At 44.0% G+C, this 26584-nt stretch overlaps 1 protein-coding gene across 3 annotated transcripts; it reads left to right on the top strand.

Annotated features, from left to right (window-relative positions):
- The first annotated feature begins 12520 nt into the window (after positions 1-12520).
- Positions 12521-25639, top strand: LOC308396346 (E3 ubiquitin-protein ligase TRIM21-like). Of its 3 annotated transcripts, none has more exons than XM_080881565.1 (2): positions 12521-12605; positions 23401-25639. In XM_080881565.1, exon 2 carries the CDS (start codon positions 23410-23412, stop codon positions 25066-25068), a length of 1659 nt encoding a protein of 552 aa, XP_080737691.1. In that variant the 5' UTR covers positions 12521-12605; positions 23401-23409; the 3' UTR covers positions 25069-25639. The 3 variants fall into 3 exon arrangements, with proteins under 3 accessions (XP_080737691.1, XP_080737692.1, XP_080737690.1); XM_080881566.1 differs by lacking the exon at positions 12521-12605 and adding an exon at positions 12960-13063; XM_080881564.1 differs by lacking the exon at positions 12521-12605 and adding an exon at positions 13296-13399.
- Positions 25640-26584: the final 945 nt, after the last annotated feature.

Genomic DNA, 26584 nt, shown 5'->3' on the forward strand with positions numbered 1-26584 from the left:
CACAAACCTCTCTGCACGGCCCTGCGGCATGCAATGCGCGAAAGTCACGTGGTCTGTCAATCTCTATAGTCTGCAAAGACTTTGTGTGCATTCCAGAGTGTTCTGGCTTTCACAGCCACATCCTGGGAGCATGGGAGAGGTCGTAGCTTCTCTTATTGTTTTGTGGTAGGATAAACGTATCTATGTCTGTTCTAGTCTAAGTGCCTTTTGTTTAGATGAACTGCTGGACTTGCAGACCAGCAGGTTTAGGGAAGTCTTTATGGAGTCACACTCTGCCTGTGCGTTGTGTAAGTGTGTGTGTGTGTGTGTGTGGGGGGGGGGGGGGGGGGGGGGGTCAGAGTGTGACCCCATAACCGGCTTCCCTAAACCTTCTGGTCTGGAAGTCCAGCAGTTAATGAACCTATGTATATTCACGTAACCTCAATAAAAGAGCAGTGTTACGGGGGAGCGGACGAGAGCAACTGGGGTCAAGCGAAGGAACGGCGTTTGACCAGTTCTCTCCCGTGCACGAGAAACATAAAGAACTTTGCCTACTCGTGTCTTGCTTTGCTGTGTAGTTAAATTCTCCTGAACGTTCCAGCGAATAGGTTTAAGCTACAAACCTATCACAGTCACACACATTCACACACTGGTGATGGCAGCTACATTGTAGCCACAGCCACCCTGGGGCGCACTGACAGAGGCGAGGCTGGCGGATGCTGGCACCACCGGGCCCTCTGACCACCACCAGTAGGCAACGGGTGAAGTGTCTTGCCCAAGGACACAACGACCGAGACTGTCGGAGCCGGGGCTGGAACCGGCAACCTTCCGATTACAAGGCGAACTCCCAACTCTTGAGCCATGATCGCCCCACAGGGTCAGATTTCATGCAGTTTGCAGTAAATTGTGTGTTACAGACTTTGTAGTTCATGTTTTGTGACTCATGTGAATCTTCTCCTGAAAGTGAAAGTCTTACAAACACATAAGGCCACAAAATTCTCTTGTCCACAGCTTCCAGTCACAAACTGACTCTGAGCCTCGTCAGTAAAGCCAGCAGCTTTTTACCATCTAAGAAAGTCTTTGTGCTGCTGCAGACATCAGTAAATCTATCCCTAAATATTCCTCTTTCTTTCACTAGCTGGCCCATTTCCTCATTTTAGGTTTGAGCGTTTTTATTAGATAAAGACGAACGGCTTTAACAATAATTGAGTTGCGGTTTGGGGAAGGCCTCAGAGGGAACTGCAACTACCGTTACATGGCATGGTTTCTGGGTCCGGCACTGGCGTCTCTTTTCAGCTAACTCATCCGGCCTGAATATGCACATGTTGCAGGCCATGATAAGACCAAGATGGCGCTGGAGTGACGGCAGCCTTTCCAAGTAGCTCTGCAAAACCGTACTTGTTTCTTAACTTTTAACTGTTTTAGACTAGTCCTTCAAACTCTTTTTCACCTTCCTTTAGTTGTTTTACTTTCTACCTCTTAGATATAGCAAAGGATAACGCACTTTTCAAAACTTCTGGAACCAGCTCCTTCATCTACTCAAGAGTGGAGCTGCTGGCACTAAACACAAAGACACAGACCGGCAAGAGACACAACATCCCGGCCGAGGAGCTACTGCCCACATAGCAAGCAGGTCTGGCCCAGATATGGTATCAAGCCGGCACTGTTGGCTGACTCCTGGCATGATAAGACGTATATCATCCAGATATGGGGCAGGCCTGGCATAGATGGCACTGTCTATGTGATGGCATGCCACATCTGGCTCGATTGTGGTTTGGTTTATGTGGCCCAGTCTCATAGAAAACAAGCCTGGCCTGGATCTGAAATCAAGCTGGCACTTCTAACTGGTGTCGTGGCAGAGTGTATGTCAGGATGTCAAATTTTATGATTCATATATTTTTAGGGACCCTAAAGCTCCCCCAAAATAGGGAGAAAGATTTTTTCCCCCAAAATTAAAAATTCATGCAGTAGAGGGCTAAAAACAAACCGTGGGTAAGGAAGTCAAATCTGTCCTCAACATGAAGAAGAAGGCTTTCAGGAGCAAAGTGAAGGAGGAGGTGAAAGCAGCACAGCGGGAGGTGAAACGCTGCCTGAGGGAAGCAAAGGACACCTACAGGAGGAAGGTGGAGCAGAAGTTGGAGAGGAACAATATGAGGGAGGTCTGGAATGGTGTGAAAACCATCACAGGCCACAACATCAAGAGCAGCACAGTGGGGGGGACTGTGGAGAAGGCAAACGAACTCAACATCTTCTTCAACAGGTTTGACCAGCACACAACCCCCCCACCCTCACCTTCACTACAGAGTCCTCCCCCTACTCTCCTGGCTGGGAATAAATGTTACAGATGGGGCTACCTTATTCATCATACCTGTTTATCTAACAGGTGGGATGCTGCTGAACTTGGGGAGCTGCTACAACGAGTCTTAGATTCAGATTCAAGAGCTTTATTGACAATACAGTAGTATACACAGTATACAGTGTACTGAAATGCTGTTTCACCCTAAGCCCCCCATGGTGCATTTATAAATATATAAAGGATATACTTTTGACACATGTTCACCAGATGGTGTTAATGTTGTGGCTGATTGATGTAGGTTCTTGTCATATTTGGGATGCCACTCAGTTGGAAAAAAGAAGAGTGACTTGAGTCTAAGGCTTTGTTAGATCCTAACCTAGCAACAGCTGCTTGTTTTGTAACTTGTTAAAAGAAAATGAAAAGTTAGAAAACTTCTTTGTGAGCAGTTTGCGGAGGGCTCGATTGTACCTGAGGAGACACTGGACAGCTTTGTCCTGGTTAATGCTGAGAACCTTCAGAAAGTTTTCTCCACAGTGAGACCCACCACATGTCCTTTAGATCCAATCCCTTCTTCACTCTTTAAAACACTTTATGGATTTTTTGAGGCTGAGCTTTTATACATGATGAACTGCTCTCTTCAGTTGGGTGTCTTCCCTGCTGCCTTTAAAACGGCGGTGGTGAGGCCCCTTCTGAAGAAGAGCAATTTGGATTGTAATGATTTTAATAACTACAGACCTGTATCCAACTCACCATTTTTAAGTAAAGTCTTAGAAAAACTTGTTTTTACTCAGATTACTGATTTTCTCAATGATAGACAGATCCTGGAGATATTCCAGTCTGGATTTAGGGTGAACCACAGCACAGAGACGGCTCTCCTAAAGGTTTTAAATGATCTTAGATGTAACTGGGACTCCCAAAAGCTCTCAGTCCTGGTGCTACTGGATCTAAGCGCAGCCTTTGATACAGTAGACCACGCTGTTCTTTTAAACAGACTAAAACACATGGTGGGCCTCTCTGGTGCTGTACACAACTGGTTCACTTCCTGTCTCTCTGACAGATCTTTTATGGTGAGCATGGATACATGCTCCTCTAAGATCCATAAAATGACATGTGGTGTGCCTCAAGGGTCGGTTCTAGGCCCTGTACTTTTTAATTTGTATATGCTCCCTCTCGGCGGTGTCATCAGGAGGCATGGAGTGAACTTCCACAGTTACGCTGATGACACGCAGCTGTACATCTCCGTGTCTCCTGATGACACCAGACCAATGGATGCCCTTTTTAACTGTATCTTGGATATAAGATCTTGGATGGCAGAAAACTTTTTACAGCTTAACCAGGACAAAACTGAAGTTTTAATCGTCGGTCCTGAGGCTCAGAGAGAGAAACTCTTGTCTAAATTAGAGGCATTTTCATTATGTCCTTCACTACAAGTGAAAAACCTGGGTGTTATTTTTGACTCTGAGCTTGGTTTTATCCCACATATTAAACATGTAACCAAAATTGGATTTTATCATCTAAAGAATATAGCCAGAGTCCGCCCTATTCTCTCTCGGGCCAACACGGAGATGCTGATGCATGCTTTTATTACCAGTCGCATTGATTACTGCCCTGCTCTCTGGTCTTCCTAAGAAGAATATTTCAACTTTACAACTCTTGCAAAACTCTGCAGCTCGTGTGCTGACGGAGACCAGAGGGCGGGCCCACATTACACCGGTTTTAGAATCGCTGCACTGGCTCCCCGTGTGTTTCAGGATCGATTTTAAAGTTCTTTTATTGGTTTTTAAATGTCTTAATGGTCTTGGGCCTTCTTATCTCTCAGATCTGCTTTTACCATACGAACCCTTGCGGACCCTGAGGTCCTCTGGTGCTGGCCTTTTGATTGTCCCTAAAGTCAGGACACATACTCACGGAGAGGCAGCTTTTCAGTGGTATGGTCCTCGTCTGTGGAACAGCCTGCCGGAGGAGCTCAGGGCCGCAGAGAACGTACATGTTTTTAAGAACAGGCTCAAGACCACCTTTTTAATTTAGCTTTTACTTAGCGTTTATTTATTTTATGCTTATTTATTCTATCCTGTTATTCTATTATTAATTTAGGATTTACCTAATTTTTTTGATTTTATTCTTATTCATTTTTTAATCTTCTTACTCTATTTATATTTATATTTATATTGTATCCTGTTCTTATTTATTTTATCATTTTACCCTGTATATAGCCTATTGTGTCATATCTCCAGTGTTTCCTCGGAGGGGGCTCTCTGCACCGGGGCTGTGATCGACCGTGGCTGCTGGGTCTCTGGGGGTCCTCTCAGCCTGGCTGGGGGGCTCCTTGGCCTCCCTCCTGCTGTGTGCCCGGCCTGGAGGCTGCGGTCTGTGACCGGCTCCCGGTGCAGACGGCTCCCTGTTATAGTGTTTCCTCACTTGGCTCATGTGAACCCAGCCCAATTTTTACTCTTTAAGTGTGCGTGTGTGTGTGTGGGGGGGGGATATGTGTGTATTCACATCATTTATGTTAATGAGAGTGTGGGGAGTGAGTTGGAGGGTGGGCTGGGCTGCTTTTAACCATGTAAAGCACTTTGTGCTACATTTTCCTGCCGGAGGAGCTCAGGGCTGCAGAGAACGTGAACGTACATACGGCCTGCTGGAGCGGGGGGGCTAGGAGGAGGAGTTGGCCGTCCGACTGCGGTCTGGAGTGTGGGGCCTCCCTGCTGCTGCGGAGTCGGGGCGGTCTGCATCTCCCCACCACAGGGAAAAGGGTAACACCACCTGGGTCTGGGTGCAGTTCCCCCCTCCAGGGGCAAGGGTACCTAGACCCGGTTTGTAGAGTACGCTTGGGGAGTGTGATCGTGTGTACAGCGTCTCTTTATGTCTGTCTCCACGTTGGTTGAGTGTGGAGTAGATGAGAAGGTGAGTAGGTGAGTAGGTGTAGATGAGAAGATGGCGCCGGTGAGGTCGGCTGCCGTCACGACTGCTCCGACCACTTTTTCTTTGTCTTTGTTTTTTAAGTTAGTTTTCAGCGTTTCTAAATCGGCAAAATCATCACCATTGGGTACATTAGGTATGACAGTGACACTCTTGTTTCTATTGGTATACAATGTACTCACAATTCGAAGTTTTTAACTCCGGATCCGAGCTGGCCGAGTGAGATCTCGAGGGAGAACAAAGGGAAGCGGCGGCGGCCTAGAGGGAAGCGAGCCGGCATCAGGAACAGGCTGAGAGCTCGTGCACACCGCACACCTCTGCCTAGCATCCTGCTCGCCAACGTCCAGTCACTGGAGAACAAGCTTGACGACCTCAGGGCCAGGATAAAGTTCCAGAGAGACATTCGGGACTGCAATCTCCTCTGCTTCACCGAGACATGGCTGAACCCAGCGGTGCCGTACCACGCCATCCAGCCGGCCGAGTTCTTCTCGGTTCACCGCATGGACAGGACACGGGACTCGGGGAAGTCAAGGGGAGGCGGCGTGTGTTTAATGGTGAACAACAACTGGTGCAACAGTGCGAACGTTGTTCCTCTCACACGCTCCTGCACACCAAATCTGGAACTACTGTCCATCATGTGTCGTCCTTTTTATCTACCTCGGGAATTTACATCGGTCATTGTAAGTGCCGTTTATATTCCACCACAAGCGGACACGGCCACCGCCTTATGCGAGCTGCATGAGGCACTCACACAGCACCAGACACAACACCGGGACGCTGCGCTTATTGTGACGGGGGACTTTAATAGCGCCAACCTCAAACGCGCAGCGCCGAACTTTTATCAACACATCTCCTGCCCCACCAGGGGTGAAAGGACACTGGACCACTGCTACACTACGGTCAAGGACGGCTACAAGGCACAATCCCGCCCCCCGTTTGGCAAATCTGATCACGCCGCCATCTTCCTCATGCCAAAATACAAACAAAGGCTGAAACAGGAAGTTCTGGTTCAGAGGAAGGTCGCACGCTGGACGGATCAATTGGTGGCCGCGGACTGGGGCATGTTCAGAAACAGCTCCGATGATGATGTCAACGTGTTTACGGAAGCGGTTGTGGGATTCATCGGGAAACTAGCGGATGATACCGTGGAGACAAAGACTATCACAACGTTTCCCAACATGAAGCCGTGGGTGGATAAAACCATCCGCGACGCTCTGAGATCCCGCACCGCTGCCTACAACACGGGACTCACGACGGGGGACATGGACCCGTACAAAGCCGCGTCATATAACGTGCGGAGGGCGGTGAAAGAGGCGAAGCAGCGCTACGGGAGGAAACTAGAGTCACAACTCCAACAGAGTGACTCTAGGAGCCTGTGGCGGGGACTAAGGACAATAACGGACTATACAGGGAGTGCAGAATTATTAGGCAAGTTGTATTTCTGAGGAATAATGTTATTATTGAACAACAACCATGTTCTCAATGAACCCAAAAAACTCATTAATATCAAAGCTGAATGTTTGTGGAAGTAGTTTTTAGTTTGTTTTTAGTTTTAGCTATTTTAGGGGGATATCTGTGTGTGCAGGTGACTATTACTGTGCATAATTATTAGGCAACTTAACAAAAAACAAATATATACCCATTTCAATGATTTATTTTTACCAGTGAAACCAATATAACATCTCCACATTCACAAATATACATTTCTGACATTCAAAAACAAAACAAAAACAAATCAGCGACCAATATAGCCACCTTTCTTTGCAAGGACACTCAAAAGCCTGCCATCCATGGATTCTGTCAGTGTTTTGATCTGTTCACCATCAACATTGCGTGCAGCAGCAACCACAGCCTCCCAGACACTGTTCAGAGAGGTGTACTGTTTTCCCTCCTTGTAAATCTCACATTTGATGATGGACCACAGGTTCTCAATGGGGTTCAGATCAGGTGAACAAGGAGGCCATGTCATTAGTTTTTCTTCTTTTATACCCTTTCTTACCAGCCACGCTGTGGAGTACTTGGACGCGTGTGATGGAGCATTGTCCTGCATAAAAATCATGTTTTTCTTGAAGGATGCAGACTTCTTCCTGTACCACTGCTTGAAGAAGGTGTCTTCCAGAAACTGGCAGTAGGACTGGGAGTTGAGCTTGACTCCATCCTCAACCCGAAAAGGCCCCACAAGCTCATCTTTGATGATACCAGCCCAAACCAGTACTCCACCTCCACCTTGCTGGCGTCTGAGTGGGACTGGAGCTCTCTGCCCTTTACCAATCCAGCCACGGGCCCATCCATCTGGCCCATCAAGACTCACTCTCATTTCATCAGTCCATAAAACCTTAGAAAAACCAGTCTTGAGATATTTCTTGGCCCAGTCTTGACGTTTCAGCTTGTGTGTCTTGTTCAGTGCTGGTCGTCTTTCAGCCTTTCTTACCTTGGCCATGTCTCTGAGTATTGCACACCTTGTGCTTTTGGGCACTCCAGTGATGTTGCAGCTCTGAAATATGGCCAAACTGGTGGCAAGTGGCATCTTGGCAGCTGCACGCTTGACTTTTCTCAGTTCGTGGGCAGTTATTTGGCGCCTTGGTTTTTCCACACGCTTCTTGCGACCCTGTTGACTATTTTGAATGAAACGCTTGATTGTTCGATGATCACGCTTCAGAAGCTTTGCAATTTTGAGACTGCTGCATCCCTCTGCAAGATATCTCACTATTTTTGACTTTTCTGAGCCTGTCAAGTCCTTCTTTTGACCCATTTTGCCAAAGGAAAGGACGTTGCCTAATAATTATGCACACCTGATATAGGGTGTTGATGTCATTAGACCACACCCCTTCTCATTACAGAGATGCACATCACCTAATATGCTTAATTGGTAGTAGGCTTTCGAGCCTATACAGCTTGGAGTAAGACAACATGCATGAAGAGGATGATGTGGACAAAATACTCATTTGCCTAATAATTCTGCACTCCCTGTAGTGGCTCACTGGGGTGCATGTTCCTAATAGTGTGTTTACTTCATTAAACTGGATGCCATTTTTCTATGTTTTTTTGTCTAAGTTACGCTACAGCTGTTCAGAGGGAGCTGGAACAAATGACCCTTGCTATCTTCACCATCGAAAGAGTTGATCCCAGCACTCCTTCAGCCGATGTGGGTATAACCATTTAGTGTGTCCTGCAGGACCTGGAAGACCTGGCCTCTGCATGCGCACTCTTAATGGGTGGGATATATGCACTAAATCTCAGTTAACCTCAAGACTGAAAGCTTTCTTTGAAGTACTTCAGAAGCTCTTCCTTCATCTGTATGTCAGCAGACTCTTGACCAAGGTACAGTTGCTCAAGAATAAACTGAATGAATAAGCCAACCCTTAATTTGGATGATGAATGTTCTGTCAGATGGACAGAAGTTTTTCGGAGGCTGAATGGGATAAAATGGTAATTTGTTGAAAATGACAGATAAAGGGAAAATTACATTTAAGAGAAATTTTGAAAATTTTGAAAAGTTTGTAAACTACTACAATTTGAGAGATTTTACTCTTGTGGGGGGGATTTAATTGAGAATCAAAGGATTTAATTGAGAGATGATACTGCACCAGAAATGTTGAAGGGTGGTGTGTATATTAGCGTTCAAGGCATATTGTTATGAGGTGGAAATATGTTCATATTCAGTTTGTGTTACATTGTATGCATTGTAAAGGTAATTGCAATACATACTAAGAATAAGGGTAAGTTAGGAATGCAGGATGAATGTATAATTTGCGGACTTTTAAAGACGAACAATTGTTTCCATGTTAAAATGTTTACAACTCAAGCTTTTTGCCCAAACACTGATAAAATAAATGTTGACAGTGGCAAGTGTTAAATGGTTACTGCTGTGCTGTTGCAAAAAACCGAACGCTGACAAGCTGTTTTATTGTTAGACCATAATGTTGGCATGTTTTATTAAAGTTTTATTTGGGATGGTGATATAATTTTCTTTGATTGCTAATATCAGTGGACTATTTATTATTATTATTATTATTATTATTATTATTATTATTATTATTATTATTATTATTATTATTATTATTATTATTATTACATTAATTTTTTAAATTGTGGCTGTTGAGGTGGACACTTCACTTTGCATTGTTAAAGGAAAGCACTTCATTGGCGTTGTGTTACTGGACTGACCCTAAGCAATCATTGCAAATAGCAACTTTGCTATTCATTTAAGACACTAAAAGAAAAAAACACTCACAGACCTTACTAGCATCACATGTGCATAACTCAAGTGTCATCTTATCAATGTGTTATGTGGTCTTCAATGTATTTTTTTTCTATTTCTGGCAGATACAGACACTTAATTTAAAGTCGTGATGTTGCATCTGTCTACATACTGTTAATTACTAACCCTAATGAGCTGTTGTGTTTTATTTTGGACTGGGTTTACACAAATGCTCACTGAATGTGTTGGCAATAAAAGAAATTTAAAAAAATAAGTTGGATGTACTTAATTCATTTGTGTGGAAACCTGTTGACAAAATAGATTTAAGTAAAACTAATTAGTAAAGCACAAGGTGGCTGAAAATGTAATATTTGAATTAATCTAACTTAAATTTAACATTTTACTGCCACAAATAAGAAATGTGTTGAAGTAACTAAACTATCTAACCTGTAAATATATCATCTATGTTCATACAACAGAACTTGATTTAAGTAGTCTTAAATATCTCTTGTTAATCTTAAGTAGTTTTTTAAAATTAGATGAACTAAAGATTTTTGCTTTAAACTAACACAATGCAATTTCGTGGAACCTGTTGACAAAATAATTTTAATTAAAGTCAACGTTTCATTTTTTTGAGTGCAGAGGGAGGAGGAGGTGAACAGTGATGTTTGTTAGACAGGATCAGACTGAAGAGGGAACATAAGAAGAGTTTCATGCTGGATTTGAACAGGACAGGAAGATAAGCTCCGCCCAGCAGCTGAGTCCTCTCTGCTCACACTGGTGTTGGACTGCAACATCAGGGAGTCTGCTTCCACATCTGGTTTCCACAGCTGGAGGAAGCTGTCCCACGAGCACGCCTACGCCCCTCTGTCATTACTGAAGTAGTGATGGTGTTTAATCAGTGTGAGACTGTTTCACTGGTCCAAGCAGAGATTTACATAAATGAGCTTTTATGAGTTCTTATATTATCTGATCAGGCCGTTTGCTCCTGTTAAAGAGAAATGTGCATCGAACGTTGTGGGTATTCATGAGTCTAACAGTTTAAACCTGTGTGTGACGTTGTGTCCTTGAACGGCCCTGACAGACGGCTGTAGTCCATAATATTAATGTTTCCTGCTGACTGAAATAAGCAGCTGAGCTCTGTGAGGGCAGAGCTGCTGCTAACAGGTGAGTCTGTTACCTGGACTGGACTGAGTGAGCTGCTGTGTCACAGCTTTATCAGTGACACACACACACACACACACACACACACACACACACACACACACACACACACACACACACACACACACACACGTAGGAAAATATTTAGTATACACATCCAGAAATGCATACACTATTATATATTGTACATATATTTATTAGTTTCAGGTTGGCCATTCTTGTATTTTGCTCGTTTGTGTTGTTGTGTTTGCACATCTCTGTTGCTTGTGGGGCTCGCACACAAGAATTTCACTCGCATGTGCTGTGCCAGTGTGCCTGCACATGTGATGTGACAATAAAAAGTGATTTGATTTGATTTGATTTGACTCAGCATGTGTGTGTGTGATATGTCATAGTGCTTGAAACACACATGAAAATATATTAAAGGTTGAATCTTTTTTCTTTTGGTTTGTGGAACAAAAATCACCAATGAAGAAACATTGAAGAAACGCTGGCGTAGAACTTAGTGTAGAAGCGCAACAAACGTAAGCCGGCTCATTTGATGGTGTGATGCTTGAAAAGGATTTGCGCACCTACATCATTATTTACGGTTTAAATTGTGCTGCCTTCAGGTGCACCTGGTAAATTCAGGAATCTCTACTCCAAACCACAGCAGGTTGTTTTAGAGGCTTTTCTGGGTTAATGTTGGTTTGTTGGCATAAACATGTCTGTGATCGCTGTGTTGTTCTTTTTGATGCAGGATTTCATGTAACTAAAACCATAACAATAAAGTAATTTTAGTACTTTATTACTATTACTACAAGTCTAGTGCGCATGCGTCAGCTAGCATGCAGCCTGTTTCAGTTGCTCCTGCTTTTACTCTTTACTCTAATTTTTTCTTACTTATTTGTCCTTTACTGAGTGTGTTCATCTGTTTAAAAGCTTTCTTTTCAAACATGTGGATGGAGAGAGTTTTTGTTCTGCTGTTGCTTTCACTGAGGAATGGGAGCGCAGCACAGCAGCTACACACCAGAGATCAGCTGAGCCGCCTGATGCTGCTGTTGCAGATTAACTGGTGTCTCAGATTAACTGGAGACAGTCAAACAGATGTGTGACAGACTTTAAGGAGCTGCTGCCAACAAACCAGCAAATAAACACTGAATATTTCATGTGTGACATTTGTGAGGTGGCCTTAAACACAGTCCGTCAGTCTTTTTGCTCTTGAACAGTGAAATATTAAAAACTGTCTGGAGTTTATTTGGTGATGTTCTCGTGCACGAGGCGAAAACAGCAAACAAACGTCACAGTAAATCTTTCCAGCTGATGTTAGGCATCCTCCACCTGCTGAATCCACTTCAGCCTCTTCCTGCTCATGTTCCTGTTTAGAGGCACAGTCGGCCTGTAAATGGAGAAAACTGAACACAGGAATATTTGGATTTCCTTCTTTTTCTCTGCTCATGTTCAACTTGTCTGATTCAAGCTGGGAATATTTATTAGAAACAAAGTGAATAATATTATTTTATTATCACGTTGATGCAGCACATGGTTCAGTTAGCTTTGTATAAACACGTGTTAGAAATGTTCTTCAATCAGCTCTTTTTACTCTCATTTCACAGCCACTACTTTTTACTTTTACTTGAGTAAAGAAGTTGAATTAGTACTTGGAGTATTTTTAACAGTAGTACTTCTACTTCAGTACACACTGTGTGTACTTTTACCACCTGTGTCTGAGACCTCCTTCAGGGTCCACCTGAAGCTCTCAGTCTGCTGTGGAAAAAGGAAATCCAGGTGAGTTTCTCCTGATCACCTGAGGCCGTCATTACTGTGTGAACCCACACACCACTCCTCACTCCTCCCACCCGCTGCACACAGTCACTGAGTACAGACCGGCTGATTCCTGTAAAGGGAGAGGCAGGAAGAGGCGGAGCAACAGCTGAAAAACAAGAAGCCCAACGTCATTTTGCAGAAGTGACAGTGTGAGAGAGCAGCAGCAGAGCTGCAGTCGAGTCCTGTTTGTCTCTAAAAGAAGATTCACTGGAGTCCATCAGGTTCCTCTCAGCAACAGTGGTGAGTGCAGCTGATCACACTTCCTGCTTCTACACAAATCTTCACTCTGTTCAGGGCTCTAGAGCGCCACCTCATTTCTCCATGGTGCGACTAAAAAAAAATCCTAGGTTTTACTGGTGCGACCGGCCATTCGAGTAAAAGAAAAAGTCTCTGAAAGTGTCCGAGTGGTCACCAACAGACACACATTATGCCCATTTCGTGGTCTAAACCAATCAGAGATAGTCACCTCTGTGATTGGCTGTGGTCCATATGTTCCTGTGTGTGGGCGCATTTGAAAGTGCAGGCGGATAGAGAGAGGTGAGTAGCCTGGGCCTGATGGAAGTGGATGTAGCTGTGGGTAATGAGAAAAGAAAGTGGCTTGACCAGTTTCTCTGGCTAAGATACAGTAACACTGACAACATGATGCACTGCATTTACTGTGGTGAGTGTGGAAAGACCATGGGCAGTCTTGTGCCAAGGTGGGTATCCCTGACAGAATTAGTTTCCCCTGCGTCGCTGGGCAGGGAGAGCGGATCCAACTGACTCCGCCTCCGCTACAACCAACTAGATAAAATACAATTTAGTTTAGTGAAAATGTGAAAAATGAGAGTGACCGTTCAGTTTGTGGGTTACAAAAGTGTTCTGAAGGCAGGACTGTGATGCAGTTTTCTGCCTCGCCACTAGAGGGCGCGGCCGTTTTGTGAGTAATGTTTTGACTGGGATTGAAAATGGTGTTCATGAAGGCAGTGTCAATCACAAGTTCTGCTCGGGAGCAGTTTATGTGGGTTCAATGAGAGTGTGCGTCCATAAGCCTGGTGAGTTACAGGATATTTCTTGTGTAAGAAGGATAGCCTGTATGTTTTATTGCTCTGGACGTCCTCTGTTTGTACATTTTCTATAAGCTAAGTTATCGCTAAGCTAAGCGGGCTAAGCTAAGCGGGCTAAGCTAAGCGGGCTAAGCTAAGCGGGCTAAGCTAAGCGGGCTAAGCTAAGCGGGCTAAGCTAAGCTCGCCTAGGCCAAACTGAGTTCAGTTTGAGTTGGGGATTTGTTATGTGTATTTGCCTTCTTTAGTTGGCATCATAAGTGAGTGGGGCACAAGAGTTAATGGGAAGATGTTTATTTTCTTTGTTGTCAAATATGGTTCAGACTATAAGTAAAAGCCGCCAGCTTAGTATTAGGGCCTATAAGACAAGTATGTGGCTGTAATATGTTATATGGTGATTATTGTTGTCTATAATTTGATTGTAATTTGTGTTCTGTTTTCCATTCTGTTTGTAGAACCACACACACACACATACCCACACCCACACTAAATTTGCCATTAAAGAGCTGAACGATCATCCCCTGTCCTCGTTATTTTCTGGAGGGTCATAGTGACACTTGACCTGTGCACACCCTGCGATCACCACCGTAGAACTGAACCTCATATCACAAATCATCATAACAAAAAGAATGTGACACATCTATTGTTCTCACGTGTTATCGGATGGGATTATTTCAACAAACAGTTTGACTGATAATTATTTGTATCCTTCTGTAACTGTACAGAACTGTAATGAGCTAAAACCTGATTGTCATTCTAAGAAGTGTTTTTGAAGTGGGTGGCTGTAGCTGAGGTATCAGAGCAGGTCAGCCACTACCCAGAAGGTCGGTCGTTCGATCCCAGGCTGCTCCATTCTGCATGCCAAATAACCTTGAGCAAACTACTAACCACATGTTGCTCTCCGATGCATCCATCGGAGTGTGAATGTGTATGAATCTTAGAGCACTTACGAGCTTAGAAGAAGTGCTTGTGTGAATGGGTTTGAGTGAGTGAATTAGTTGTATAAAGCGCTTTGAGTGCTCAGGCAGAGTAGAAAAGCGCTATTTAATTCAATTCAATTTTATTTATATAGCGCCAAATCACAACAACAGTCGCCTCGAGGCGCTTTATACTGTACAGTAGATAGAGAGAAAAACCCAACAATCATATGACCCCCTATGAGCAGCACTTTGGCAACAGTGGGAAGGAAAAACTCCCTTTTAACAGGAAGAAACCTCCGGCAGAGCCAGGCTCAGGGAGGGGCGGGGCCATCTGTCAAGTCAAGTCAAGTCAACTTTAATTGTCAATTCTGCCACATGTACAGGACATACAGAGAATAGAAATTGCGTTACTCTCAAACCCTAGTGATTAGAAAAATGCAAATAAAATAATTAAAAAGTAAAAGTTTAAATAAATACAATACAATTTTACGTATAACAAAAAAAAAGCTATGCAATATACAATATACAATATTCAAGTAAGGAGGCATAGTGGTGCAAAATAGGCAAATAGTGCAAATGGAGATTTAGTAGTGTACGGTAAGAGATAGTGTAACAACAGAGTCTTATGAGGTAATGGCAGTCCAATGCTCCACAAAGTGACTGGAGCAGGCCAGTGAGTGCGTCAGAGAGTGAGTGAGTGTGTGTGTGTGACAGAGTTCAGTGAGACCGTGGAGGAGAGAGGGGGCAGAATCGGGAGGGAGTTAAGCTTCCTGACAGCCTGATGGATGAAGCTGTCCTTCAGCCTGCTGGTCCTGGCCTGGAGACTCCGCAGTCTCCTCCCTGACGGCAGCAGCTTGAAGAAGCTTTGCATTGGGTGCGTGGGATCAGCCGCTATGCAAAAGGCTTTTTTAGTGAGACGGGTGCTGTAAATGTCCTGGAGGGAGGGGAGAGAGACACCAATGATCCTCTCTGCAGCTCTCACTATGCGTTGGAGGGTTCTATGACAGGACGCATTGCAGGCTCCAAACCACACAGTGATGCAGCTCGACAGGATGCTCTCGATGGTGCCTCTGTAGAAAGTGTGCATGATGGGGGCTGGAGCTCCTGCTCTTCTTAGTTTGCGGAGAAAGAAGAGACGCTGCTGTGATTTCTTGGCCAGTGCTGTGGTGTTGTTCGTCCAGGAGAGATCCTCTGTGATGTGCACACCCAGGAACTTGGTGCTGCTCACTCTCTCCACAGACGCTCCGTCAATGGTCAGAGGAGCATGTTGGGTGTGCATTCTCCTGAAGTCCACAACAATCTCCTTCGTCTTCTCCACATTCAGAGAGAGATTGTTGTCAGCACACCACGTGGCCAGGCGTCTCACCTCACTTCTGTAGTTGGTCTCATCCCTGTTGCTAATGAGACCCACCACCGTTGTGTCGTCCGCAAACTTGATGAAGAGGTTGGAGCTGTGTGATGGAGTGCAGTCATGGGTCAGCAGAGTGAAGAGGAGGGGTCTCAGCACGCATCCCTGCGGGGCCCCCGTGTTTAAAATGATGGTGCTGGATGTATTACTGCCGACCCGTACTGCTTGAGGTCTTCCGGTGAGGAAATCCAACAGCCAGTTGCACAGTGAGGTGTTGAGCCCCAGCTGGACCAGTTTTTGAGTGAGCTGTTGGGGGATTATAGTGTTGAATGCTGAACTGAAATCTATGAACAGCATTCGAACATATGAGTCTTTTTTTGTCCAGGTGTGTGAGTGCTGAGTGGAGTGCAGTGGAGATGGCATCATCGGTTGAGCGATAAACTTCATTTCAAAAGACATTTTCCAATTCCACTTTAATAAACTGCATTTCAAAAAACATTTCCCTTACCTGTTCGCTCAGGGATTAACATGTGAATTAGCATTTTGATTAACAACTTCATTTAAAAAATCCTGCTGCTATTCAAATTAGCCACACCACTGCCTCAGAGCCGTAACACCATCCATGGCTGCAGTATGGAACAGATGTGGGTGTGTCCTCATCTCCCAGAGGAGTCCAAATCGTCATCAAACAGCCCTACTGACACAAAAACGTGAAAATATAAACAACCAGACTATCAGCAGTGATTTAACTACTTTAAGACCTCTGTGAAAACCATTTACAGTATATATCACAGAATTTAAGGCCTTTATGATCACAGAGCATACAGAGAAAAGTACTAAAATTAATCAATTTCAGCTTTTGTTTCTCATGATGTATATTGTATTAATAATTACATTTCATTATCTGTCTTTACCCAGAGGTGGGTAGTAACGAGTTACATTTACTCCGTTACATTTACTTGAGTAAGTTTTTGAAAAAAATGTACTTTTAAAGTTCCTTTTTTGCACGATACTTTTTACTTTTACTTGAGTACATTTGTGAAGAAGAAACTGTACTTTTACTCTGCTACATTTGCAAAATTCGACTCGTTACTTTTTTAAAAAAATAATTAGTTTAACACATTAGATAACATGCCGCCAGTGGAGTTTCCGGTAACTTTTTCACCAATCAGATGTGGCCATGCAGTCACATGACCAGTTTGAAACTGTGGCGGGCAGAGCGGCCCAAGCGTTTCAAAGTAGCGGACACACGGAAAGAAGAGCCAGTTGTCTACGCTAGAGCTGAAGAGGATGAACACCCTTGGCCTCATATACTAAGAATGTTTCTCTTAAAAGCAGCACAAAAGAACAGCTATGTCTTCAGTGAGAGCCAAAACAACAACTTTTCAGCGTGAAACAACTCAACTCGTGTAACCTGAGGAAACGGTAAGTTTTCTCTAAATATCTTTTAGCTGTGGTTAGCTGGATGTCAGTCTGATGTTACAGCAGCTGTGTCGAGCTCGAGCTGCGAGTCATATTTTCGGCGCTACGTTGTAGTGAGATAAGGTTGTGGGTGTTTTGTGCAGCTTCAGCTGTCTTTTAACGGCTCGCTGGTTAGCTAGCGTGAGCTATAAGCTAACAGCTAGCCTGGTTAATGACGCTAGAGTTCCACGCACATGCAAACAGCTCGTCTCTACTGCTTTAACTGTTAAAACAGAAGCAATACTGCGGCTGACAGGGTTTATTATGTGAAGCAGCAGCTTGTTTAGTTTAAACAGTCTACATTAAGCTGGGCAAACACTGGGATTTTTTTCAGTCACGTTATTCAGCTCCTGCTCAAACTGTACAATTGAATCTCAGGGGTTAGAAGTTCATAGGTCACGATGCAGGTCTCACACTATACGGCCTGATGCTCTGATGCGACCTGAGTGCTCAAACTGTGCGTCCGTAACATGAAGCTTATCATACAAAATCTGTCTCTGGCTCTCCCTCTCTGTCTTTCACTCACACAGACACAATATAAATACAGTGTATGGCCAGCTTTTGGAGGCTAGCTCCAAACAAACATCTGCAACTTGGCAGTGTATACAGCACTATAATGACCAGACCTAATTCTTTTGAAAACCTTACATCTTTCCACAGGTCTCAACTTCATCAGACATCACCTAGACTCAGAGCTGGATGAGGCCAGCACAAACAGCAGCCTAACCGACGAAGATGATGGATCCATGGGGTCAGGAAAGCCAGAAGCAGGGCTGGAGAGGTACCTTTCATGTCCATTCACTGGAGGTGTGGATCTATTGCATGGCGTTCCTCACATCAAGAAGCTGTCGATCAAAGTCAATACAGCTCTCCCTGCATTGCTAAATATGCAGAAATAAATGCAAACCCATACAATTTATGGTAAACTGAGCTGCCTTGTATGAACATATGTTAAAGTTGCCTCATGCTAATGTTTTTACCTGAGGCTGCTGTGCCATTTGGAGCAGAAATGAATATAAAGTTTACAGCATATCTTGTCACTGGAAATTGTTTGCACTGTTTATATATTTATATTATTTACTGCAGGTATTGGTGAAAAAAGCTTTATGTTGTGAAAAAATGAAGTCTGGAAATTAGAATTGTTGTGCCTTATTTTTGTTGATGTTTTTACATATATTCCTTTTGAAAATACTAAAATTTGTACATTTATTTATTTTTATTTGTCTGATAGCATTTATTTATAAAATAAATCGGACATTTCAAACAGTTACTCACTACTTGAGTAGTCTTTTCGCCAAGTACTTTTTTTACTCTTACTTGAGTAACTTTTTTGACGACTACTTTTCACTTTTACTTGAGTAATAATATTTTAAAGTAATGCTACTCTTACTTGAGTACAATTTTTGGATACTCGACCCACCTCTGTCTTTACCACACATCAGGGCTGGACTGGGACAAAAAATCGGCCCGGGCATTTTGACTAGAGACCGGCCCACCAGTTATTATAGGAAAAGCCATAAAGCCTTTGAATGAAAACGAAGGCTGTTGTGACAGTGATGTACACTGTCTTGTTGGTATATGTATGATGTATGATGTACATTTTATATCAGATAAAAACTTTGGATGTAAGATTCAGATAATTACTTATTGGGGCAGGGATAGCTCAGTAGGTAGAGTGGTGGCCCCATGATCGGAAGGGCGGGGGTTCGATTCCCTTGAACAGCTACCCTGAGGTACCCCTGAGCAAGGTACCGTCCCTACACACTGCTCCCTGGGTGCCCAATGGCTTCCCACTGGTTCACTGAGTGAATGGGTTAAATGCAGAGAGGAATTTCCCCACGGGGATCAATAAAGTGCACTTCCTTTCTATTAAAAGCTAGACGTTTTAAATGAGAATAAGAAAGAAAAGTATTTCCCTGTTAATGCCCTACCTGCCCCCCTGGCAAAACTTTCTAGACACGCCCCTGCACAGTTACCAGCTGTAAGCTACGTAGAAAAGGATCCTGGTGTTATTTGTCTCTCAGAAACTGTTCATAACTTCAACTCATTCATGTGACCTAAAAGGTAAACCTGTTTCTCCATCACAGCTCTGATGATTCAGTAAGGACATCTCCTGGTTTCATCTTCATGTTTCCCTCTCACCACATATCCAAACCGACATCATGACCAGCAGCTTTACAGCTGTGGCTCCAGCAAACATCAGCTGATACTAGAAAGTAATATTAAATCAATTCTAACAACAGCTGATCAAGCTTAAACGTGCTGCTGTTGTTTAGCGCGACATCCGCTGGTTTCCTCTTTCTGGCGCAAAGTGGGCGATAAACAAACAAGAGAGAAAAGCTAATCAGCTGATCATTGATCAGTTTTCATGATTGAAGTAGAAACAGGAGAGGGAGGGGGGAGAATGAGAGAAGAAGAGGCAGCTGTGCAGCGTAACGACAGAATAACTCCAGCTTTGTGTCTTTTTCTATTCTAGCTGAAGTCCGGGACAAACTGTGTTCCTTTTCAGCTCAATACAAAACGCGTAATATTTTCTCTCAATACGGGACGATTCCATTTTTTCCGGTTGGCAACTCTAATAATTAACCTTATGAATAAAATAAAGTTCACTATCAGTAACATCATAGCACCCACCCAGCTGTATAGAAACTCCGTCATGCTAGCTAGCACGCAGTACGAGTTATTGTAACTGACTAAAAAGTCAGCACAATGAAAATAAACTCCACCTAAACTTGGTTTATATCTGACCCAGATAGACTGTATCTCATAACTTCTTACCTGAAGTTCAGTTCACCTGACACTCGGACCGGCAGCCGCCTCGGGTCTCTCCTCCTTCAGCCTCACCCGCTGGCCTCCACCACTTGCTAATGTTACTGAATCTGTGGACGCTCCGCCATAGCCACCACCAAACAATTGAGTTATTTTTACACATCTCCCAGCATCTGGCCAATCCACCACATTTCAGTTTTTACACCGTTACGAAAAAAACCCATCGGCCCATAAAAACGGAAAATCACCATCGGGTTTCTTCGGGACAGGAACAATGATGGACTCTTTGAAGCATGTGGGGCTCACCGACTGAGATAAAGAGATGTTGAATATCTCCGTGAACACAGGAGCTAGTTGGTATGCGCAGTCTCTGAGGATACGACCTGGGATGCCGTCTGGTCCTGCTGCTTTCCTGGTGTTCACTCTCTTGAAGGCTCTCCTTACTTCATGCTCGGAGATGACGAGCACGTTTCCGGTGCTGGCAGTATCTTCCTGTCTGCAGCCGTTAGCGCCGCTAGCACTAGCATCGTTGGAGTCCTTAGCTGCAGCCTCGAAGCGAGCATAGAAAGTGTTCAGCTCGTCTGCCAGAGTCACGGCCGCGTTCGTCATACCGGTTGTTGGTGCTTTATAGTCCGTTATTGTCCTTAGTCCCCGCCACAGGCTCCTAGAGTCACTCTGTTGGAGTTGTGACTCTAGTTTCCTCCCATAGCGCTGCTTCGCCTCTTTCACCGCCCTCCGCACGTTATATGACGCGGCTTTGTACGGGTCCCCCGTCATGAGTCCCGTGTTGTAGGCAGCGGTGCGGGATCTCAGAGCGTCGCGGATGGTTTTATCCACCCACGGCTTCTGGTTGGGAAACGTTGTGATAGTCTTTGTCTCCACGGTATCATCCGCTAGTTTCCCGATGAATCCCACAACCGCTTCCGTAAACACGTTGACGTCATCATCGGAGCTGTTTCTGAACATGCCCCAGTCTGCGTCATCGAGTGCGTCCTGTAACGCGGCCACTGATTGATCCGTCCAGCGCGCGACCTTCCTCTGAACCGGAACTTCCTGTTTCAGCCTTTGTTTGTATTTTTGCATGAGGAAGATGGCGGCGTGATCAGATTTGCCAAACGGGGGGCGGGATTGTGCCTTGTAGCCGTCCTTGACCGTAGTGTAGCAGTGGTCCAGTGTCCTTTCACCTCTGGTGGGGCAGGTGATGTGTTGATAAAAGTTCGGCGCTGCGCGTTTGAGGTTGGCGCTATTAAAGTCCCCCGTCACAATAAGCGCAGCGTCCCGGTGTTGTGTCTGGTGCTGTGTGAGTGCCTCATGCAGCTCGCATAAGGCGGTGGCCGTGTCCGCTTGTGGTGGAATATAAACGGCACTTACAATGACCGATGTAAATTCCCGAGGTAGATAAAAAGGACGACACATGATGGACAGTAGTTCCAGATTTGGTGTGCAGGAGCGTGTGAGAGGAACAACGTTCGCACTGTTGCACCAGTTGTTGTTCACCATTAAACAGGTGGTCAGACTGTGAAAACAGGCACTCAGTCAGATGTTGAGCTCTCCGTTTCGCTGCAGGGTCCCTTCATTCTAAACTTATCCGTGTCGAGCCGAGTGTAAATCCCGAGGCTGAACGGCCTTTGTACAAGCACACACAATTTGTAGCAGGGCGAAGCTATGAGCTAGAAAAATCCAAGCTGGCAGACAGCCTGTGTCTGACCAACCAATCAGAGAGCTCCTTACATCCCACGGTGTGGCTAATTTGAATAGCAGCAGGATTTTTAAAATGAAGTTGTTAATCCAACTGCTAATCCAAATGCTAATCCACATGTTAATTCCTGAGCGAACAGGAGAGGGAAATGGATTTTGAACTGCAGTTTATTAAGGTGCAATTCAAAAAAGGTTTTTTAAATGCAGTTTATTAAAGTGGAATTCGAAAATGTTTTTTGAAATGAAGACTTAAAAAGCATTTTAAAAATCAGTTTATTAAATTGGAATTCAAAAATGAATTTACAAATGCAGATTTTATTCTACAATTCATTAATTAAGCACAGAATTTTTTTATTTCGATGCGCGTGGCTCTTGTGGTCCTTCATAGACCTTGAGCGGCCAATCACCTGCGGTCCTGCGTCCTGCACGACCGGTTCGGGCCAGTCTGGCGTCTGCAGACTGCTGCCTCCACCCCCTGGCTCGGCCTTTGCGTCTACGAAGCCCTGACTAGGGTGCGTTGTCATTGACTCCCGGCATCTTCACGGCAGTTCGGTTGCACTGTCTGCTCACTGGTTGTCTTACAGAGTTACCCCGTACATATGGAATATGTAATGGTGTGGAGAGATAGTCTCGATATGCTAGCGAATGTACGGTTATGGTGTAACCTTGGTTCTCTTAGTGAGAGACTATCTCTCCACCGCCAGGCCGCTCTGAGACGCGTTCCAATCAAACTATCACCGGTGTCACGTCTGCACAGCTGTTTTATACGTGAGCTGTGGGACGTAGACGGGCGTGCCGGAGTGTCTTAAAGAATCCATATCCACACGCCACGACCAAGGGGGATCGTAACACCTTACATATGGAATATGTAACGGTGTGGAGAGATAGTCTCTCACTAAGAGAACCAAGGTTACACCGTAACTGTGCGATACAGCTGTCTTCATTAAAGATGAGTTCAGATCAAAAATGATGAACTGCATTAATGCTTTTTCTGAAGTATCAGGTCTGACTTTAAACATAAAATGTGTCCTGTTCAGATAGGCTTGTGTCCATAAAGAAATCAAAGGTATTCCTGTCAAACAACAAGTGACTTATTTGGGAATGTCAGTCTCAGAGGGTTATCTCTCATTTTTAACATTTAATTCCAAAAATGACAAATATAGATTTGATCTGTGGCTCCTGAGCGATCAATCACTGAAAGGTAGAATCCTTTTATCTAAAACAGAGGACTTATCTCACTTAGTGTATCCTGTAAAAGTCATAGATGTTCCTAAATCATTCAAAAAACAGTCGATGCTGCACTTTATAACTTTGTGTGGAAAAATAAATCTCAGTATTTAAACAGATGTTTACTAAATCATCCTGATAATCAAGGGTTTAAATAGGTTAAAGTTCCATACATCAGCTTAGATATTCAAGGTAAACTGGATCAAACATGTCATCAGACACAAACATAGATGATGGTGGCTTTATCAAAGGCTTCTTCTCTACAAGCATAAATCTTTGATTTGGACAAACAAATGTTTTAAAGACAAAAATAAATCAATGTTTTATGAGAAATGGATCCAGAATAATATTAATGATTTATCGCATCAAGTGAATGGAAAAGGTCATCTTCTTCCTTATCCTGAGTTTGTGACTAAACTTAAAGAAACCTAAAACTTCTTAAAACTTATAGAAGTCTGTTCGCTTTTCTTTCCAAGCTTCTTAGACTATTGATGCTTGTTTCTCTCTTTTAAAAGATGAAATTTAAATTGAATTTTGAATGAAATGTGTTTCTTTTCTTTCTCCCTCAGAGTGCAGACATGTCTGCTGCCGGCAATCTGCGATCTGAAGATCAGTTTCTGTGCTCCATCTGTCTGGATGTGTTCACTGATCCAGTCTCTACACCATGTGGACACAACTTCTGCAAAACCTGCATCAGTCAGCACTGGGACATGAATCAGAGCTGTAAGTGTCCCATGTGTAATGAGACTTTCAACATTAGACCTCAGCTGAGGGTCAACACCTTCATCTCTGAGGTGGTTGCTCAGTTCAGACGTGAAGCTCAGCAGAAAGCCAGCAGCAGCAGCTCAGAGCAACAAGCTGCCAAACCAGGAGAAGTTCCCTGTGACGTCTGCACTGGAACCAGACTGAAGGCCCTGAAGTCCTGCCTGGTGTGTCAGACCTCCTACTGTCAGACTCACCTGGAGCCTCATCAGAAAAAGGAAGCTCTGAAAAGACATCAGCTGATTGATGTTGTGGAGAACCTGGAAGGCAGGATGTGCACGAAGCACGATAACCTTCTGCAGCTGTTCTGTAAGACCGACCAGACATGTGTCTGCACGCTCTGCTCTGTTTTAGACCACAAGAACCACGAGTTTGTTCCTCTGAGAGAAGAATATGAAGGAAAGAAGGCAGAGCTGGAGAAGACAGAGGCTGAGATTCAGCAGATGATCCAGAAGAGACGACTGAAGATTCAGGAGATCACAGAGTCGGTGAAGATGAGTAAAGCTGCTGCAGACAGACAGAAAGCAGAAGGTGTTCAGGTCTTCACGGCTCTGAAGGAGTCTGTTGAGAGACGCCTGAAAAAGTTCATAAAGGAGATCGAAGACAAACAGGAAGCTACAGAGAAACAGGCTGAAGGTCTCATCAAAGATCTGGAACAGGAAATCTCTGAGCTGATGGAGAGAAGCTCTGAGGTGGAGCAGCTCTCACGCTCTGAAGACCACCTCCACCTCCTCCAAAGCTTCTCCTCCCTGAAAGCTCCACCCAGCAAGGACTGGACAGAGGTCAGAGTTCATCCACCATCATATGAGGGGACTGTGGTGAGAGCTGTGGCTCAGCTGGACGAGACAGTCTGGAAATATATGAATGACTTGTTTGAGGCTGAGCTGCAGAGGGTCCAACAGTATGCAGTGGATGTGACTCTGGATCCTGATACAGCACAAACTAATCTCATCCTGTCTGATGATGGAAAACAAGTGTACTGTGGTGATGTGAGGAAGAACCTTCCAGACAACTCAGAGAGATTTTCTTACTGTCCTATTGTTTTAGGAGAGCAGAGTTTCTCTTCAGGCAGATTTTACTTTGAGGTTCAGGTTAAAGGAAAGACTAAATGGGATTTAGGAGTGGCCACAGAGTCGATCAACAGGAAGGGAAAAATCACACTGAGTCCTCAGGATGGTTTCTGGACTGTAGTGCTGAGAAATGGAAATGAGTACATAGCATGTGCTGACCCTCCAGTCCGTCTCTTTCTTCTTCCTGGTCCTGAGAAGGTGGGGGTGTTTGTGGATTATGAGGAGGGTCTGGTCTCTTTTTATGATGTAGGTGCTGCAGCTCTGATGTACTCCTTTACTGGCTGCTCCTTCACTCACAAACTCCACCCATTCTTCTGTCCAAGTCTAAGTTATTGTGGTAAAAACTCTGCACCTCTGATCATCTGTCCTGTCAATCAAACGACATCAACGACTGATTTTATTTGATGAATGATTGATTTTTATTGAAGGGAAGAAATGAACATATTGAGTGTAAATACTCTACCGTGTCTGAATTGACCTAGCTAGAAGTCTGACTAGCTATCCAAACAGCTAAACATGAACCCAGAAACTCCAAAAAGTAGATGAGCTCTTAAGAAGTTTACTGGTTCTTTCATTTTCTGAAACTGCAACAATAAAGGGAATGTGCATTTTCTGTGCTCAGAAAGTGAGGACAGTGAGCTTTATTGTAAAGTAAAAAACATTGACTATGATCATATAAATGCACACAAACACATCTCTACACACATATGCAAATGCATTATATTGCCTGAAAAAAATTGGGCTAACTGCGCAGTGTTGCCTTGAGGCAACGAATGAAAATGAACAGTTTTATTGTATAAGTAAATTTTAAAAAGTAGAACAATCAATCAAATATGCTTCTTAACATATTAATGCACATACAAGTATATTTTAATATACATTTATTTCACTATAAACATGTAAAATAGTGATCTTTATCTTGCCTCCTAATGGAGATGTCTCTCATGTAGTGCAGCTTGCAGAAAGGGGTCCTCCCCCCCCCCCCCCCCAAAAAAAAATGAAAGTCACCCCACCTTCAACTCATCATTTTTATTGGAAAGAGATGTGTCTGGTTGCATTATTTGACAAAAAAAAAAGTGTTGTCTTTTTTTGAAGGGCCAGTGTAAGGCATGAAAATGTGGTTTGTTGCCTCAGGGCAATGCTATGCTGTAGAGGGTTAAGTTATTTAGCCAGACTGAAACTGTGCAGAACAGGAAGCTTTGTGCAGAGTTGCACAGGACATCGCCTATTTTTATGCTGCTAAGAGAGAATAACAGGAAACAGCTTGGGGTGAAAGAGTGTTGAGACTGTAAGTGAGGTGCCTTAGAGGGGGGAAGTTAGCTGTGTATTTCCTCTTTGAGATCTACCAGACTGCACTTTGGGTGGTGTCGGGTGGATCTACCACATATGTGCTTAATAAATATTTGTTTTTGACTGGACCTGCTCTGAGTATTGGTTATTTATTCTCAGCACATCAAAATGAATCGGAAAAGGCACTTGGCCAGAGGTGGTGCTGGTTGACTCGACTCCATTTTGACTGCACACAAAGTAAACTGCACACTTTAATTGTGAAGCAGAAACGCTGAAATCGGAGAAATAAAACATACGAGGGGAACGATAACGAAGACAAGATTTACTCTTGCTGTCCTGTGAACAGGATCGGCGTAGTGTTAATTGTTTGCTGTTTTCGCGATCACGTCACGCATGAGAATATCACCAGGTAAACTCACGACATTTTAAAACATTTTGCTGTTCAACAGCATGAAGACTGACGGAGTGTGTTTGAGGTAACCTCACAAGTGTCACAGATGACACATTTGGTGTTTATTTGCTGTTTTGTCGGTAGCGGCTCCTGAAAAGCAAGTCTACCACACATCTGTTCGACCAACGCCAGTTAATCTGCAACACCAGTTAATCTGGAACACCGGCTTCTTCGCTGTTC

The sequence above is a fragment of the Rhamphochromis sp. 'chilingali' genome (genome assembly GCF_963969265.1).
Source record: "Rhamphochromis sp. 'chilingali' genome assembly, chromosome: 1".
Taxonomy (NCBI): Eukaryota; Metazoa; Chordata; class Actinopteri; order Cichliformes; family Cichlidae; genus Rhamphochromis; species Rhamphochromis sp. 'chilingali'.

Excerpts from the sequence above, each read along its gene's own strand:
- LOC308396346 (XM_080881565.1), top strand. The coding sequence starts at position 23,410 with ATGTCTGCTGCCGGCAATCTGCGATCTGAAGATCAGTTTCTGTGCTCC.